Raw genomic sequence first — 19,019 nt, 5'->3', positions numbered from 1 at the left:
TATGTCTTTAGAAGACTGAAAATACTTGTGCTGAGCTAAATGTTTTCACATACTGCTTTTCTTCTGTTTAATTTGAGTTTAAATCTTCATCCAAAAGCTGCTTGATGCCATTGTAAACCCAGAAGTCCTCTTCTAGATTATGAGGCACATAATTCATAGTTTTTTTATAATGACTTCTCAGAAGTATATGTTCTGGGCACATAAAACATGTTCAGTGCACTTAGAATAAAGGATAAGTTTAATTACAAATCTGCATGTTTATGGTCAAAGAGTAAGAATGAACATTGTGTTAGGATGAGGAAATGAATTAACATAGATCAAGGTTTTTGCTAGCCAGTTCAAAATTTGGTTGACTCCAGAAGCCAGGAGTATCCGTGCATGAAGTATGTCTCTTTGGTTTGCGGTAGTGGATAAGGAATGCAAATGTGTTGTTTTCCTTGATTTTTCATCTTTCAAGTGGAAACTTCAAAGCATTTCTACCTCTTAGAAATCCTGTGATGATGAAGTGTTCTCATTTTCCAAGAATGTACCGCTATGGAAATCCCGGGTTTGATCCTATTATTTTCTCCAGATTTTTATTTTATTTATTATTATTTTGTAAATCTATGTAAAATTGTGCAAACATTTTCTGCCACATGAGGCAGTGTAGATAGTTAGGTGTTGTGACTTTGATTCTCTGTGAGCTTTTAAGGAAAAACAAACAAATAAGCAAATAAAAATAAGTGAAAAGCCATGCTCACCAAAGCATTCAGTATCTTTCCCCATTATGTGGCAGCCCTGGACAAAATCAAGTGAATGATAATAACAGTAGGAAGATATTTCTTTGGTAATTTTACAAAATATTTGCGTTCTATGGAGGTCTGACAAGACCTCATGTTCCCATGAGGTCCTTCTTCCCATCCTAACATGAACAACTGATTTTTTTGTTTATTCGTTTGTTTTCTGTTGAAAGCCTTATACATACTAACCCTATACACTAACCCTATTCTGGTATTTTTGTTGCACAGGGGATCTTCTCTTATGGTACAGCAACAGGTGCCTGGAGCATTTGCCTTTGTTACAGTACTAGCATAGTAATCTCCCAGGCCCCTTTGCTCAAAACTTTACAGAACATCTCCTTTTTATGCTTGATTCCCTGTGCGTTAGTTTCAGAACTTTTTGACTTAATTAAGAACTATTTTTCTGTTTAAAAAAAAAAAAAAAGGAAGAAGATTTTTTTTCCCTTGCAGGAGTTTCTTTAAAAGCAAAGGGGATCATTAGAGTTCTTAGTCTTACATCTAGTTATTAAAGGTCATGAAATGTAATCTCATATCTGAAATTCCCTAGGCAGCGGTCATTGTGCACTAGGCAAGGAAGAAGGGATGTCAGGGCACATCACTTTGCGGCACACATAAGTGGGTAAGAAATGACTGGGTTGTCTTAGTATCAATGTATGCTTGTGCTGCAAAGAGAGAAGGAAGTTTCCCAGGATGTGTAACTGTCTTCTCCAAGGGGAAGGATGTACAGTTCTACATCAGTCCCAAATTTGGTGAGAAATACAGCGAAGTGTGACCCCTGTATGGAAAAATCTGCCATGCAGGGATCAATAAGCTTTTTCAATACTCCTTGGGTATTGGTACTCTCCAGCCTGTGACCCAGCTCCCATTGGGGTTCCGAGAGGAAAGCTAAAAATACTTCAGGCTGTCTGGCAAGGAGGAGAGATGTGGCCCTCCAGGTGATTACCAGGAGCTCTGGAACATGAGATTGTATTGTAGTCTTCATCTGAACGTGTGACTGCGAGCTGACAGGAAAGCTGAGGGCAATCCTATTCTCCCCTAGGCTCTTGAAGGATGATAACAGAGACAGCTTACAGAGCCACAGATCCTATGGTTTCTAAAGATTTCTAAGTACTAACTGGAGTCTGAATGGGAACTAATAGTGAAGAAGTTTTGCTAGTGGAAAAACAAAGTGCTGCTCCATAGGAGCTCAGGTTTTGGAAAGTAAGGAAGGAGATGAAATGAGCCAGAGCAGTGTTTTTTCCTCTTTCAAATACGTGGAATTCAGACCTGGTTTTCTCGTGCATTTGCAGTTTTGTTTTCCATTTTTGTAAGTAAGCTCCCATTCTTTCATGCACACTTGGCACAGCCACAACCTGACCCTGTAGCGTGGCTGTCTGCTTTCAGGCAGCTAACCACAGCAAACCTCATTCAGGACTCATGCAACAGGTTCATCCCACAGCGTGTTTCCCACTGATTTCTAATTTTTCTGCTTTGTCCTTGTTGAAACTGCATGTGAGCCACCCGGCCGCCCCTGTAATGTGTGCAACACTCTTGCAGGCCAATCTGCCCCTGTTGCAGCGGGAGCTGCTGCACTGTGCAAGGCTAGCCAAGCAGAACCCAGCCCAGTACCTCGCCCAGCACGAACAGCTGCTTCTGGATGCCAGCACCACCTCACCTGTTGACTCCTCAGAGCTGCTTCTCGATGTGAACGAAAACGGGAAGAGGCGAACTCCAGACAGGTGAGAATGGCTGCGCCTTTTGCACCCCAGGTAGAAGCGTCTGGTGGGTCCAGCATGCTGAGCCTTGCCAGCAAGGGGTGGGCACCTGGGGAGTGTTGGGCTGGCATGCCCAGTGCCAGGACAGGAGGCCCTGGGCACAAACCGGCCCCCAGGAGGCTCCCCCTGAGCACCAGGAGCCCTTCTGTGCTGTGCGGGTGACGGAGCCCTGGCACAGGCTGCCCAGAGGCTGTGGGGTCTCCTCCTTGGAGCCCTTCAGAAGCCGCCTGGACGTGGTGCTGGGCACCCTGCTCTGGGTGTCCCTGCTTGGGCACGGGTGGCACCGGGTGGCCTCCAGAGGGCCCTGCCGGCCTCAGCCACTCTGGGAGCCTGTGTCCTCGGTGCAGGTCTTTCCTTCATGACAGCTGTGCAGCAGCCAAACTACCTTCGTGTACTGGTGTACATATGTATTTATATGCACACACTGACTCATGCAGCAAAATCACTTGAGAACACAACATCGCCACATTTGCATTGCAATAATATTGACCAGACAGTGCCACACTAACCATTTGGGTTTGTAATATATCTGTGAAGCATTAAGTAAATCATTCCATACATAATTCCTTTGTATTTAAGGTTTTGTTGGATAAATAGTAAATATGGGGTGGCTAGGCACTCATATTAGGAAGTCTAAGGCATGTTCCAGAGTGTAGTTGGGGATTTGATTCCTTCTGCCATACCATGTTTTATGCGCAGCATAAGGATATGTTTAACATTTGTTCCAAACAGGAGAGATGTTCACTGAAATCTGTTGTATTGTTGAGCTGAGAAAGAGTCTGTGCAGAAACAGTGAGTGAGTGCTTGTGTGTACGGTAGCTTCAGGGATATGGAACAATTCTTTTTTTTTTTTTTTTTTCTTATTCAAATAGAAGTTCTCTGTTTAGTATTACAAGAAAATGAATCTTGTGGTTGTTTATTTTCAACTGTCTTCCTGTGATAGTGTTAGAAAGTCATTTAGCATATAAATCTTACCTTTGGGAGGCCCAAATATTGAATTTACTCTTAGTTTTGTTTGCCACAGATTCTACAGCGTGAAAAACTTTTATAATGCTGTTCTGCCAAATACCACTACCTGCATGTACAAGGCATTGCAGAGGTCCCAGTTTTCCTTTAAATGAGTAAGGTGAAAGTTTGCAAGGTCAAGAAGGATTGCAATTTTATATAGGTGAAGTTTTTGGGTGGGGACAGGCCATCATAACACAAAGCATGTAGATAAAACAAAGTCTGCAGGCTCAGAAGACTGATAGAGAAAAAAATTGATGCCAAGTATTGGCACATATATGAATGGAGATAGTCTTGATATCAAGGGTAGATCTTGAAAATGTCTGCGTAGTAAAACTTAAAGGAATTCGTAGCCAGACGTGAACAGTAAGATTTAAAGTAACTTAGCCATTAAATAAAAGAAAATGTCAAAGTATTAGAAATTGATATGCTTTAGATGGTGTTTCAGGGAAATCTCTGTGAGCCAGCAAGAATATAAAGATACCAGCAGAGAAGCCCTTTTATTTTTTCACCAGTTTTTCCTGACGGCTAAGCTGAACTGAAGCAGCCATTGGTGTTACACAAGCTTGCTAGCTGAATCTAAAAAAGAGGATTCGTTTTCAGACATTTTCCATGTAGTCTCTTACTCCAAGCAAAGAGATAACATTTCCAAAGCTGAAATTTAGCTCCCTGGGGCAGTTCTGCTGCATATCCTCAGTCTTTGCAGAGTAGTGTACCAAACATCTGTGCGCTGTAGGGAATAAAGGACTCTTAAAATCTCGTGAATCTTGCGAATAACTTAAATATCAGCGTGATGTAGTCTAGTGTCAGTAGCAGACATGGAGTTTTGCCTACAAATAGATAGACACGTTGAATTATCTCCTAAGCCCATGAGGCTTGGCAGAGACTACCGAGGAGAGGAGGGACGTGCCTTCCTGATAGCCTTAGCTTACTTGTTTGCTGTTAACAGCAGCATTGCTTGCTTCTCCCATATGACCATAAAGTGAAAATGAGCAATAAAGTCTTTCCTGTGTTTTTCTTCATTAGCATTCAGTAATAATACTCACACCCTTTGAGTCCCAGTTTAACAGTGCTGAATTTCAGTTGTTTTGTAGTAAGTGCCATCTCGCCTATGTTGTGTTTGGGAGAGATGGATGGTGAAGACCGGTCAGGGAAGTTTGCAGTGAAAAGGCTCCATATTAGCCTTAGAGCAGAAAGGGTTTGAGGAGTAGCCCACAAGGTGATCAGCAGATCAGGAGAATATTGAATTTTAAAGTCTTTTAATTACAACTGAGTCCTAGACCTAGGGGTATTTAAGTCTGTTTTATGGACTTTGTTCTCTATGTTAAAAATGTGCTTTTGAAACTCTGTTCTTGAGGACATGCCTTTGCCTTTACAGCTGAGGTCTCTCTCAGACTCCTTGCAGCTCAGGAAGTCGCCAGTTCCTCTCCACGTAGTAGTGCAGCTTTTAGGGCACTCTGTGGGAGAAATACACAGAGAGTGAGCTTTGGGAAGTTGCACGTGGACGGGAGTGCATTGGGTGGTGGGACTTGCATGCTGTGCTGCTGGATGTCCACCATCTCCTTGGTGTGAGCTGCTGAAGCCATTAGCTGGTAGCTTCTGTTGATGCTCACTTGAAATTAGGCTCCTTAATTCTGAGGAAGTGGCATTTCAGAGAGACACACCTTTCTTTTTTTGACCCTCACGTTCTTTGATTGTCATCCTAAAAGAGCTGAAAAGAGCTGGAAGGACTGTCCAATTCATCTATTGGAATGGTTCCTTGAGCTTAATTTTTTTTTTTTTTTTTTTTTTACTGTATCAAACAGCCCCATTAATGGTTAATTGTGCCTGGATCTCTGTTGTCCATGATTAAAGCTACACAAAACAAATATGAAAATCATGCTGTACTTTTGGATAAATCAAGTTCAGTGGAGATGTTTTGTGCACTCAAGAATATTAGTACTACATATTTAATGAAAAGAACAGGATCCTATTGGGAAGATTCTTAAATTTACTTGATGGGAGTTTGCATACCTTTAAATTTGGGTAATGTAAGTGAACAAACCACGAAAAACTGTCCTCAGAGTCAGAACATGCCTAGACTGAGTGAGTATGGAAACCAAATACTTGTCTGGCTTTATACTCATTAAGCTATTAATTATTGTAATTGTTTACAGAGAAGCAGGAGGAAACATCTGGAAATATGTATACCTTTTGTTTAGATGTCTAAGTAGATTTCAAATACACTAATAAAAATACAGTGGAAGATATTAGGCATCTTTTAAGAGGAGGGGTTGCTACGACTCTGTTGCTAAAATATGGAAAACAAAAAGTCTGAAAGGCAATTTCTTTCCAGGGGAGCTAAATGAATTTGGAACAATTTTGTTTGGAGATGTGCTTCTCGCTAAAGTAAATTGTGGTATCTTTTTCACTTCCCATGGGAAATGGGATGTGTATGTACATATGCTGTATATAAAGTGTATTTAATATATGTATATAATATATAGATTTGTGTGCGTATATATATTAAATATATGCATGTGTATCTTAGAAATATACACACACATCCGTCCATATTTACATTTTTCTTTCAAGCACAGATAACTACATAGTGTTAACTCGAATAGAGGTAAAATATAGTAAAGGATTAGGTGAAGGAAGTGGAGTGAGTGTGTTGCAGATAAATACATGTGCCTCTTGATTTTTTTTTCTTATAGGAAATGCATCTACATGCAGTAATTCTTTCTGCTTATGGTTTCAGAACCTTTTTTGCATACACATTTTCCAGTTCTAGTTATTTATCTGCCTATCCAAATCTACTGTATGTGGGGTTTTATAGAGCAATCTGACAGCAGAGCTTCGTGTTTTACTGAATGTTTTCTTGGTGCATATGGTCTGACACGGATGAGCAGCCACGGTGAGATTTTGGAGTCTATTAAACTAGCTCATTAAAAAGATCAATCTGTTTCTGTAATAACACTGGGAACCATCAGTCACTGCAAGAGAGAAAAACTGACACCTGAGGAGACAACACATTTTAGTAATTTGTTCATGACATGTCATGAACAAAGTGTTCGCTATATTTTGTTTACAACTTTTGGAGTTTACATTCTATGCTAGTAAAGCAAAGGAACTTGGACCAATATGAGTTTTTATTTTGGTGAATGAATGCTTAGTTATAAATAACATTTTAAATACATTAACTACAAAAGAGTTTTTGCTGAGTAGTCATCCTTTGAGGTTGCTAGAAAAGATTGTATGGCACAGGAGCATGTCATATAATGGTTCTACATTTATGACAGTTGCCTATAAAGTAGGTATACGATATTTTTAAGAAAAAAAAATCTCTAAAAAAATATCTCTAATTTTGCATGAGAAGAAAATGAAAGTGGTCATGATTGTTTCGTTCCTTTAGAAAGTGATGTTGTAGTAGCTGTACCCTTGGCACCCCTGACAGTGAATTCATGTAGAAGGTACCCTGGCACATGGACCAACTAAGATAACTCTGTTAAGCAAATAATTTGTTTGAAGAAGCTCCTCCACATCTCAACAATGTGAAGGATACTCACAGCACTTATAGCTATGCTCCTTATAAACCATGTGCCATATTGAGGAGTTTTAAAAGACTTTTCTTAATATGAATGGTTAGCAAGACAATATTTATCTCTTCTGTAACACAGGACTATAAACAAAAACAGTATTTTTCCCAACAAAACGTTATCAATATGCTGGCATATTGTCCAAGCTAATGCTGTGCATTTCATTTAACTTAGTTAAGTACAGAACATTCCTAGAAAACACACAGAAGTATCTGTACAGTAAGGTGAAAATATGAACATTTGTATGAAAATATGTGGTTTTGCTAGCTAACTATAGTGCAGAAAAGAAAAATTAGTTTTCCTTTGATTGTTTTCCTACTTGCTACACTTTTAAATTTGCTTTTTCTACACTGAGCTATCCAAAAAGGCCGATTAATAATTCACAGTTTCTGCTTTTTTCCCAATCTGTATTAGTGACCATTCTAAACCTAGCAAACAGAACTGTGACAAATGGATAGCTTGGCTTGTGCATACAGGAAAGTCCATATTTTGCTTGCGTAGTATTTTTACAATTGAAAGACCTGGATATTGAGCTTGAGTTTCTGCAAAGAAAACACACACCAGCAACTAAATAGAAAAATTGTCTTGGAGGGATGTCAAAAATATCACTACCTATTGAGAGTTATTGCAAGCAGTTCCATCATGCCAAGAGTCATTAAAAATATATCATGGTCCTCAGCTTTTCCTGATTAGGAGTTTTCACAGCCATCCTGCATTTAGAATCATAGAATCATAGAATATCCTGAGTTGGAAGGGACCCTTAAGGATCATCAAGTCCAACTCTTGATACTGCACAGGTCTACCCAATAGTTCAGACCATGTGACTAAGTGCACAGTCCAATCTCTTCTTAAATTCAGACAGGCTCGGTGCAGTGACCACTTCCCTGGGGAGCCTGTTCCAGTGTGCAACCACCCTCTCTGTGAAGAACCCTCTCCTGATGTCGAGCCTAAATTTCCCCTGCCTCAGCTTAACCCCGTTCCCGCGGGTCCTGTCACTGGTGTTAATGGAGAAAAGGTCTCCTGCCTCTCGACACCCCCTTACGAGGAAGTTGTAGACTGTGATGAGGTCTCCCCTCAGCCTCCTCTTCTCCAGGCTGAACAGGCCCAGTGACCTCAGCCGTTCCTCGTACGTCTTCCCCTCCAGGCCTTTCACCATCTTCGTAGCCCTCCTCTGTACACTCTCCAACAGTTTCATGTCCTTTTTATACTGTGGTGCCCAGAACTGCACACAGTACTCGAGGTGAGGCCGCACCAGCGCAGAGTAGAGCGGGACAATCACCTCCCTTGACCTACTAGCGATGCCGTCCTTGATGCACCCCAGGACACGGTTGGCCCTCCTGGCCGCCAGGGCACACTGCTGGCTCATATTCAACTTGCTGTCTACCACGACCCCCAGATCCCTCTCTTCTAGGCTGCTCTCTAGCGTCTCATCGCCCAGTCTGTATGTGCAGCCAGGGTTTCCCCGTCCCAGGTGCAGGACCCGGCACTTGCTCTTATTGAACTTCATGCGGTTGGTGATCGCCCAGCTCTCCAACCTATCCAGATCCCTCTGCAAGGCCTTTCCACCCTCATTCGAGTCCACAACTCCTCCAAGTTTGGTGTCATCAGCAAACTTGCTCAAAATACCTTCTATTCCTACATCCAGATCGTTTATAAAAATATTGAAAAGTACCGGCCCTAAAATGGAGCCTTGAGGGACCCCACTGGTGACCGCCCGCCAGCCTGACGCAGCCCCATTTACCATAACCCTTTGGGCCCTGCCCGTTAGCCAATTGCTCACCCATCGTATGATGTTTTTATTTAGCTGTATGGTGGACATTTTGTCCAGTAGGATCCTATGGGAAACCGTGTCAAAAGCCTTGCTGAAGTCCAAAAAAATCACATCAGCTGGTTTCCCTTGGTCCATCATACGGGTGATCTTATCATAAAAGGAAATCAGGTTAGTTAGGCAGGACCTGCCCTTCACAAACCCATGCTGGCTGGGACCAATGACTGCTTTGTCCCCCAGGTGAGCCTCAATAAGTTCGAGAACCATCTTCTCCATGATTTTACCAGGCACTGACGTGAGACTGACAGGCCTGTAATTGCTAGGGTCTTCTTTCTGACCCTTCTTGTAAATCGGCACAACATTTGCCAGCTTCTAGTCTACCGGGACCTCTCCAAATTCCCAGGATCGTTGAAAAATAATTGAGAGAGGTTCCGCGATGATTTGTTTTGGAACAAGGTATATACTGTGCTTTAACAAAGTATATCTTTTATATCTCTGCCCAAAATTAGAACAGCTGTCTTGCTGTATTGGTGAAAGCTTCTTCCCTCTTTGCCAAGTTCAGGTATAATATAATATGTATACCTGCAGCTTCTCTGGCATTAGTGATTGTGGTGAGGGCTCTGGAAAATCTCCTTACTCCTGAAAACAGTGCAACCCATCTTTTCATTTCCTGCTGGTAATTGCTAGATCTTACTTTGATCCTCTCTCCCAGTGGATATTGGCAAAGATTTGGTTTCTCCCTTCCTCTCGTTGAGATTAAAGGAGAACTTACTGAGAGGCAACAATTAATACATCGAGTGTTTCTCCAGAGATAGTCCCTCAAGGTTGGCTGGTTTGGGGGAGGGGTTCACTGAAGGGCATTTGGGTTTCTTTTCCTGCTTAACACCAGGCAAACAAGAAAATTAGATCAAATTGACATTCCTGTCAAAATGACAAAAAATTGAGTTAGGCTTTTTATTACTTGGAAGATATATTATGCCATCCATAAATAATGGAGCAGAAAGTTCTCTTTAAGAAAGGCTAGAATATGTCAGATATTTAATAAAGGTTTTTGGAGGGAGGGACTTGATCTCAACAGTTTGACATAGTTTTTCAGTTCAAAGCTAATTTTGTAAGTTTTGTTTATTGCAGTGATAAAAAACAACTACACTTTGGTGAAATGAGCTTTTCTAAAGGGAGGTGTGAACCCATTGAACGAACTCTAGTCTTTTTTTATACTTTTAATAGAAAATTGTTTCAGTGTAGGTTCCAGGTTGTCACTTTCATAGGCAGAGGTGCGAGATAGAGATGTTGGAAATAGTAGATTGTGATTAGAATTAACACAAATCTCTAAAGCAAAAAACTGCCATTCTCCCTGGTAGCTCTCTAGAGTTGCCCAAGCATATAAACCTTGTCTGAGAGTAATGGAGTGGGGAAATCTTGAATGTTATTGTGGACTTGAGTCTAACCATATCTTCCTGCAAAATTAATGACAGGCACAGCACCTCTGACTGAAATAACCAAGTTGGTGAAAAAATCTCTAAAGAATTATGCGTAATCTGAAGTTATTCTTGCCCGAAGTCTCTGTGCAACACTGATCTAGGAAGCTGCTGTTAACATGGTATTCCACTTCTCGATGGAAACTCATCCTGGCATTGAGAATAGCTGAGGTTCAGCACACTGAAAATGTTACCTTAAACTGGATGCTGTCCTCTTAAAAAAAAAAAAAATACACATTTATTTAACTGAAAAATTCCCCTGAGCACCATATCCTATAGCACTATTGAAAGTGGGAATTGCTTGGCCTCTAGCATTATGTATTGGTGGATTGCTGCAGCTCTGTGATTATGTGTATACCCACCTGATCACCAGGTGATTTCAGTGAATGCTTCTCTCTCAACAGCCCAACTCTTCAAGCTGTTCCATCTGCAGGGTGACTCTGCTAGTTATTCTCAAGTTACAGGAACAGTTAGGCAAGGTGTATGTCCATTGCATATTTGGAGTAAGCAGTGTTACAACATGTTCTGCACCACTCATTTGGAGAGCTAAAGAACAAGCTGTAGATCCTAAAGTTTCCCATGTAGGTGGGCATGCATGTTCCTGAGCAGCTCTGCTCAAAGTGTATTAAAGTTCCTTTGCTTTATTTTTCAGAACCAAAGAAAATGGCTTTGACAGAGAGCCTTTGCACTCAGAGCATCCAAGCAAGCGGCCCTGCACTATTAGCCCAGGCCAGCGGTACAGTCCAAATAATGGCTTATCTTATCAGCCCAATGGTCTGCCTCATCCCACCCCACCTCCACCTCAACATTATCGTTTGGATGATATGGCCATTGCCCACCACTACAGGGACTCATACAGACACCCCAACCACAGGGACCTCAGGGACAGAAACAGACCTATGGGTAAGGCATGTTGATTTTCTGCATTGTTTTTTGAGGTTTCTTTTTCTCTTTTAATAATTATGTGTTTTGTACAGTTTTTATTTGTTTATTTGTTTGTCTGTTTTCTGGTAAAATATACCGGCCCTTCAGATGTAACATTTATAGCTGTCAGTCCAGCTGCTCCTGATGATCTTATTGCAGATTTACATTTGTTATAGTGGACTGAACTGTGCCTTTACTACACTCTAAAGCAAGAGTCAGAAGGAGAAGGAACCCCTGCTTCATAGATGACGTGGACATGCAGGTGTCTGGCAGGCAAGGATAGGTAGAGCATCTTATTTTTCTTCTAATGCCACATTTGTGGCAGTAAAAAAATTCGTATAGCTTGCTTTCATTGTAGAGTAGAGGGAAGTTATTAGCCTTTGGAGAAATGTTTCCTATGTGACACCTCAAGTGTGCACTGTGTCGTGGGGGTGTCTGCAGAGCATGCGTACAGCAGAAGCACCACACCCTGTGCAAGACCGTGCTGGCAGCACACGTTGCTTTATGGGGATGTCTGATGCTCTTGGATTTGTCTGGCTTGCTTCACATCTGCACATACTATTCTTGCTTCTTTTAAACAATTCTTCAATAAAAGAAGAACATTTACAAATACTCAGCATCTGTATAGAGGAAGCTAAACAAGAAGCAAGTGTCAGTTCCTCTGAGTGTTGATAATAAATACTGACTTGGTCCTATCATGTTGTCAGCTGCTGTGATGTATGCGCTGCATTTTAACCACATGTTGTTTAAAACATCTGTGAAGGGATGAACCCTTAATGATGTTCTGTTGACATGGTAGTAATTACTGCATTTAGTGAAATAACATTAAGTTTATACTAATATTTTTTCAACTTTCTGAAGTACAGCTAGTATTTGAGAGAGTTACCAAATAATTGTCTTGCTGACTTCAGGTAGCACAAATTAAAAATTATACATTATTGTATATGTAAAAAAGGGTTATGTTCATATTTGAGAGGTCATCTTGCAACCTACAGAACTTGCAGAACTGAAGACAGTACATTGAGCAAAACAGTAGCATCTAGTGTGGGGAAAAGTGCTAAAGAGAACTTAGAGCATAGTTTTAAGTAACCATTTATTTTTATGGTGGCATTCTTATACTAGACCAGGTAATGTATGGTATGTATGTAGTCACATGTCCAATGGGCTCTTCTTTCTTTCTTTTTTTTTTTTTTTTTTTTTTTCCCCTAGAGGACACCCAACACTGTAAACATGATTTTCTCCTTTTTGGCAGGGTTACATGGCACACGTCAAGAAGAAATGATTGATCACAGGCTAACAGACAGAGAATGGGCAGAAGAGTGGAAACACCTTGACCATGTAAGGGCTAAATGCACTCATGTATAATTGTCTAAAAGGAGTCCTATAAGATAGGGATTTAAACTTTTTGTTTAAAAAAAAAAATCTGAATCCCAGTACAAGTTTTGAAAACACTGTTGATTAAACCTGGGATCTTGATATTCCTTGTTAGGTAGCTCATATTATTAGGCCTTGCTGTTCAAACATATGTTGCAGTATCCTAATTATTACAGAATGCCAAATGGGGAATGGACTCCGCTGTATAAACACTGGATCTGGGATATATGACTGCTTGGCCTTAGAACTAGTTAATTGGATTTTATTAGCTCCTACAACATTTCTAGACATCAGTTCTGGACCAGATCTCCTGGCCTTTTTAGTGCCATGCGATACTGGTGGTAGGATACAGTCCTTTCAGTCTTCTCCTCCACTCCTTCTCCCTTTTTTCCAGAAATGTATATCTGTGTAGATATGGAAACCTACATCTTTAAGAATACCAGTTAAACAGGAAGGGATCATTATTCCTAACTCAAGACTAGAATTTTTCAGCTGTATTTGAAAGAACAGGCAGAGACACCTTCATTCTTAAAATCCATGTACTCAGGACATGAATGTTTTCTTTATTTTAATGTCAGTTTATGAATAAAATGTTCTTTTTCATTTCTCTGCTCCATCCACTGCTGTGACTAGCTGTTAAATTGTATAATGGACATGGTGGAAAAAACTAGGCGATCTCTCACTGTACTACGGCGATGTCAAGAAGCAGACCGTGAGGAGCTTAATTACTGGATACGACGGTACAGTGATGCAGAAGATTTAAAAAAAGGCGGTAACAGCAGCAGTAGTCATTCCAGACAGCAGAGTCCAGTGAATCCAGATCCAGTCACACTAGGTACAGTACGCTCGTTAAAATTGTTCACTGGTCTTGTTTCAGCTCAGCGAAGTGTTAGACAAAGTTTGTATTTGTTCTTCTGACTCTTCTCTAATACTGATGAAATATTCCTCTCTGCTACCTACTGAATTATTACTATATGTTATATTAATATATACTGTTATGCTCTAATATAACCATATCTGAATTAAATATAACACGTCCTAATAGTCTTATTTACATGTGAAATGGCTAGGGTTTGGTGGTAAGATTTGATAATTTGCTTTCCATTCAGAAATGTCTGAGGGTGCTTGGGCAGGAGGACAGCCTGTCATGTAGGGGTGACAGGGCAGTAAGAAGTGCACTAAGCCTCCATCCAACCTCCCTCCCTTGCCTACTTGATTAAGGAAATCTGTAAGTACTTCTTGATGGCTAGCATTGTGAAAACAAGGGCTTTAACCTTGTGAGATCAAATGATTTAAATTGGAAGTTGTCTTTTATAAGGAAATGAAGGGGGGGAGATGTAAAGATAAGGGCATTTCCTGGCTGTACTTGGTTTCCATATAAGAAAGAAATAGCAACATCTGCAATGCCTGCAACCGAACACACGTAATTCTCTGTGTCTACTGCTGCAGCTCATGCAGTGACGTTCAGTATAGCTTGGGTACTGCTTGATTTCCAGTTACACAGAGCAATGCAGAGCTCAGCTCAAGTGCAAAGCCCACCTACAAGAAGTAGGCTAAGCAGTTGGATGTTCATCCCGTGCAGACCTTAACAGTCACACTTGCAAAGTATCTCCAAAAACTTCTCTAGGATGGCTCTGCTGTATAAACACAAGATTTTATTGTGTGAAAATAATAAATATGTAATTTATTAATATGTTGGCCTGCTTCTGCCTCATCCCCTCACTTTTATGGCAGGTGAAATAAAGAAACATGTCTTGGTGATGATGCCTTTTAATTGTTCTCTGTAATTTTGAAGAGAACAACAAACTATGATTGCTTGTCTAAGACCCATCTTTCAAAAAAATAATTGTCCACATCAAACACTATCTACTTAAAATCATCATATGCCATTGGATGTGTATATTATTTCACAACTGTATTTCATTTAAATCTGTTTTGTTTTTGTCCTTAAAATAACTTATTAAATCTGTAATTTACTTAATTGCAAATATAGAAAGAGAAGAACAAATCCAATGCCTTCTCCATCTTCTTCTTGGTAAATCTGATATTTAGTGTCCCTTGAAAACAAATGAACTTTCTTTTGTGTGTGTGTCAAGTGATCTTAGCCAATAGCTCTATAAATTAGCTTCAGTCAGTGAAAGGAGGGGTTATGGAAATGCTGTTCCCAACTTCACTAATAAGCCTAGTCCCTAGAGAAGTCCTTCTCAGAAAGAAGCATTCAGGTAATGGCTTATATGAATAGTGTTAAATGTAATGTAAAGAAAGGCTCATAAATATGACATTTGAAAAGTCGATCACATCTACAGCTTCGGGAAAAACACTTGTGAGGAAACCCCTAGATCAAAAGCAGTGGCAGCCATCTCTACTAAAGCTATGATGCAAAAAGATCCAGGCCATGATGCTTGTAAAAATGGTTCATAGGTAAAAAAGTTAAAAAAGAAAGGAAAATGAGTTTTTGTAATCTCCCCCAACAAACTGGAACTCAAGACGTTCACCAAAACTTTATAGATTTACAATCCAAGAAAGATAGCCATAACAAAACCAGGAAAAGATAAAATGAAGATAAGATGAAATCAGTTCCCTATCTTATCATTTTGCTTGGTTGGAAACAACAAAGTCTGTTTGTTTAATAAGTTATAATGCACAGCCTTTGTAGTCTGACATACCACTCATCTCTGTAGTGCTATGGATAGAATTTAACTGGTTGGAGTCAGTCCATTTCAATTTTAACATGCCACATTTCAGTTATTTGGCTTTAAAAAGTACTCCCTCAGACTTGTGGACATGTAACTTGGATCGCTTCAGTGATGTAGTATTCATATCAATCGTAAATATTGATAAGAAGTGCTTTTATGCCTGACATGTCGGGCACTTACCCGACACGTCAGATACTTAGCTCAGAGTCTATGGAAATTTAATCATTATCTTTCTTCAAATCTGGTAGCAATCTAGTTAACTAAATGAAAACTCCAAACTTTCAGAAGTATAATAAAATTGAAACAGTGTCTGTGGGATTTGAGACACTTCTCTTTAGGGACTTATGTTTTAGTTTTGAAGTGAAAAAGAAGGGATCGAAAAATTTCTCCAATGTTTTAATTACAGTGCCACAACATGTAAATATTGCTTTTTGCTGCATGGATTCTAAATGTCAGTGATTCCCCCTTGTATTTTTTTTTTAAATGAAGTAATCCACCCTTTAAATCAATCTTGTCATCTCCACTAGTAAGACGAGAAAAAAAGGGGGCCATATGGCTACCATATCCATGCCTTTTTTTCTTTTTCTTTACGATTAAAATAGCATCAATGAAGTGATAAGTTCTCACTATAAACAGTATGTCATGGTCTTCATCAGTAGCTGTTGCTGAAGCACATACTTTCTAAGCTGAAATTTAGCATAGGTAAGTTGGATCCAAAGGAAACTGAAGAAAATTGTGGCCATTTTGAATCACTGGCCTTTTTTTTTTTTTTTTTTCAGCAAGAAGTTTTTGTGCTGCTTTCAATTTGACATCCCTGTAAATCATTCTGAGCTTGACAGTTGCCAGTATCTGATGAGTACTTTCCTGTTGATATTTTTAATTAAGAAATTAAATGAAATATTTGATAATCAGTTTTAATGCAATGTAATCCAATACACCCATTAGCCAGCTACAACAGGTTACAAGATCCCATTATTTTCTGAGAGTGCATTGAAGGTAAGATAGGCCCATTCATTTTAGTCTGAATAATACATGTTTATTAAAATCTAAAAATGACTCAGACTTTATATATATTCACTTGATGAACTGTGATGGTCTATGAAGTAAATAATACATCACCTGACTCCTCCATTTCTGCTGAAGAATTTCAGTACTACATATTGCAACAGGACTGAAACACTTTCATCCTAATAGTGAATAATTACACATATCAGACAATGTATACTGAAATACACACAGTAGGATAAATTAAAGATGAGGGTTCTTCAACATCATGGGTTATAAACAAGATCTATAACCTTACTGAGTGCAGCTGTGGCTCTAGATAAGTGGTGTAGGCACACATCAGAAGGTTTGCAGCAGTACTGATATTTTCTATCTGTTGAATTTATCAGAATGGAAATCTTACAAAATAGAGTTTGAAATCTCCAACTCGAGAGTGCCAGTGCCTTCAGGATTTGCCCCAGGAAGTATATGAACTCTCAGAAGTATATGAATTTGTTAAAAACACATAGGTTAGATAGTTCTTAATACATTTTTAAATGTTAACCCTTTCAGAGTTTGTTTATATTTTTTCAAAGGTTGTTTACCCAAGTACTTTTGGCATTAGCCAGGGCACTCCTGCTGATATTTTTCTGTTCGTGCTGCGATTATAAAATCTTTCCTTTGCCATTTGCGGATAATCAACATTGCTGTGATACGCATGATATTCTCAACATGAGCTAACAGGAATGCTGTGAATACCACAGTAACATTTATAACTTGTAATTCTAGAATGTAAAGCTTCTGTAATACTAGTCACTGATGATATTAAATATTGCTCTTAATCCATTAGCTGCATGGGAGGTTTGGGCTAGATTGTTGCAGAGTGAATTGGATGCTGTTGGGTAGGGCTACACCTGCAGAAACAGCATGCATTTGTATTCTTAGTATTCAGTTCTGACTTCCTTGGGACTATGGTAAATTTTATCCATTCTTTATACCCCTCTTGTCACTGTTGTGGTCTGCAAAAGAACTCGCAGGTGGCCCAGAAAAGGAAAAATTCTATTGCTGCTAGTTAGTGGAAATTGGATCTTGAGTGAGGATGAAGGACAAGATGGTCCAGTAACGCAGTACTGGTGTGGTTTTCCTTTTCTTATTCTTTTTAAATGAGGCCACAACTAAATTTTTAACACAATTTCATGTATGTTCAAGGGGTGTTATATATAGTAGCCACAAAAATGTATTAGGGGGCAAAGAAGGAACAATATACAAAGAAATACTTGAAACTTATGTTGCCCAATGAAGTCAGCGAAGTAGTCTCGTTCAGTATTATATCTCCTCAGATTTGTATCCCTATCATCCAGTAGCTGGAGTAGTACACTTCTGAGTGTGACTCTTATAAGCAAGGCAGTGAATATTTATCAATTGTTCCGAGGAGTTTTTTCTTTGTTGCGTGTGTACTACCAATAGTGTTATATTTATTATAGGGTAGAATGATGTAAAACTTGCGTGTGTAAAGCATATATATTTGTATAAAAGCATACATTTATCATATATGAAATAATCTATGGGCTTTGGCCTGGCTACATGCAGCTTTAAGTATGCTTGAGCCCTAGTGTTCACAATGGCATGTAGGGTAATGTTGTTTCTACCAGTTTTTTTCATAAAGACGATAAATTCTAAAAGGTCCTCAAATGATCAGCTGTTTATCCCCATGTCTTACGATTTTGTAATTATAAGCTTTGATGTCATTATCCAGTGATGAAAACTTCTATTATTTTATATTTTCAATCCATCTTCTGTTCCTTCTTTCCAAATATGGATTGGGGTCTTTGAACACATCTTTTCCTTTTAAGTCTTTCTATTCTGTTTCCTTATGTTTGGTTCTTACCATGTGAGAGTTCATCTCCTTTATTTGGATATAGCTTTTCATCTCAGTTTCACTTCCCAGATTCATGTTTATTTCTGCTCTTAAAACTCCACATTTCCCTCTTTCACTACTTGTAGTACCTATTCTTTTTATCTTAAAACCACCAAAAATAGGTAATGTACAAGGTTTCTACTTTCTGAACTTCAGAAGCATGGTCAATCAATTGACTGTTGATGATTCATATCCTCAAATGCATTCTTGGAATGAATACGCCAGGGCCTTTATGAAACCTGGCACCATACTGTGACTTTAGGATTTTTTGGGAGTAAATGTTTTCTTCCTTATTTAAAAAAATAAATAAATAAATCCAGAATATACTTAAAATACTATTATTCTTCTATATATTTTACAAAATAATACAATGTCATTGTCTAGTATTCAATAGAATATGAGGGATTAAACAGAGACCAATTTTTTATATTTTTTTCATACTTATATGCCAGTTCAGCAGCTTTCTTCCTGAGAGGTATATTTTATATTAAAATAAAAAATTCCAAAAACATTTTAGATTTAAAAGTCTCTTTTATTTTTACTTCATTTAAGATCTTTGTAGGTAAGTACTGGTTATCCTCATGTATATGTGCTTTTTATGTTCCTTTTTTGGGCTTTTTCATGTGGTCAAGTAGGAGCCAGACTGATAATCTACAAGTGCTCTCAAACCATGCCTTGCTGTAAATTTCAAATAAATTCACTGTTATCTATTGTGTTTAGTTTATTCTGTGTAGTAACTTTACCACACTTTAACCATTAAC

At 39.1% G+C, this 19,019-nt stretch overlaps 1 protein-coding gene across 3 annotated transcripts in view; it reads left to right on the top strand.

The window, feature by feature from the left end:
• The window catches only part of RUNX1T1 (RUNX1 partner transcriptional co-repressor 1), a 115,370-nt gene that overhangs the window by 74,635 nt on the left and 21,716 nt on the right, over positions 1 to 19,019 (top strand). For all 3 annotated transcript variants that reach the window (XM_080581277.1, XM_080581278.1, XM_080581279.1), the window contains 4 exons: positions 2,316 to 2,497; positions 11,015 to 11,265; positions 12,539 to 12,624; positions 13,294 to 13,495. In XM_080581277.1, coding sequence (XP_080437403.1) covers positions 2,316 to 2,497; positions 11,015 to 11,265; positions 12,539 to 12,624; positions 13,294 to 13,495 — 721 coding nt within the window. The remainder of the gene's footprint in view (positions 1 to 2,315; positions 2,498 to 11,014; positions 11,266 to 12,538; positions 12,625 to 13,293; positions 13,496 to 19,019) is intronic.

Source organism: Anser brachyrhynchus, assembly GCF_964034855.1.
Source record: "Anser brachyrhynchus genome assembly, chromosome: 2".
NCBI lineage: Eukaryota > Metazoa > Chordata > Aves > Anseriformes > Anatidae > Anser > Anser brachyrhynchus.
Note: the sequence above shows the minus strand (reverse complement) of the source record. Positions and strands in the feature narration are given on the sequence as shown.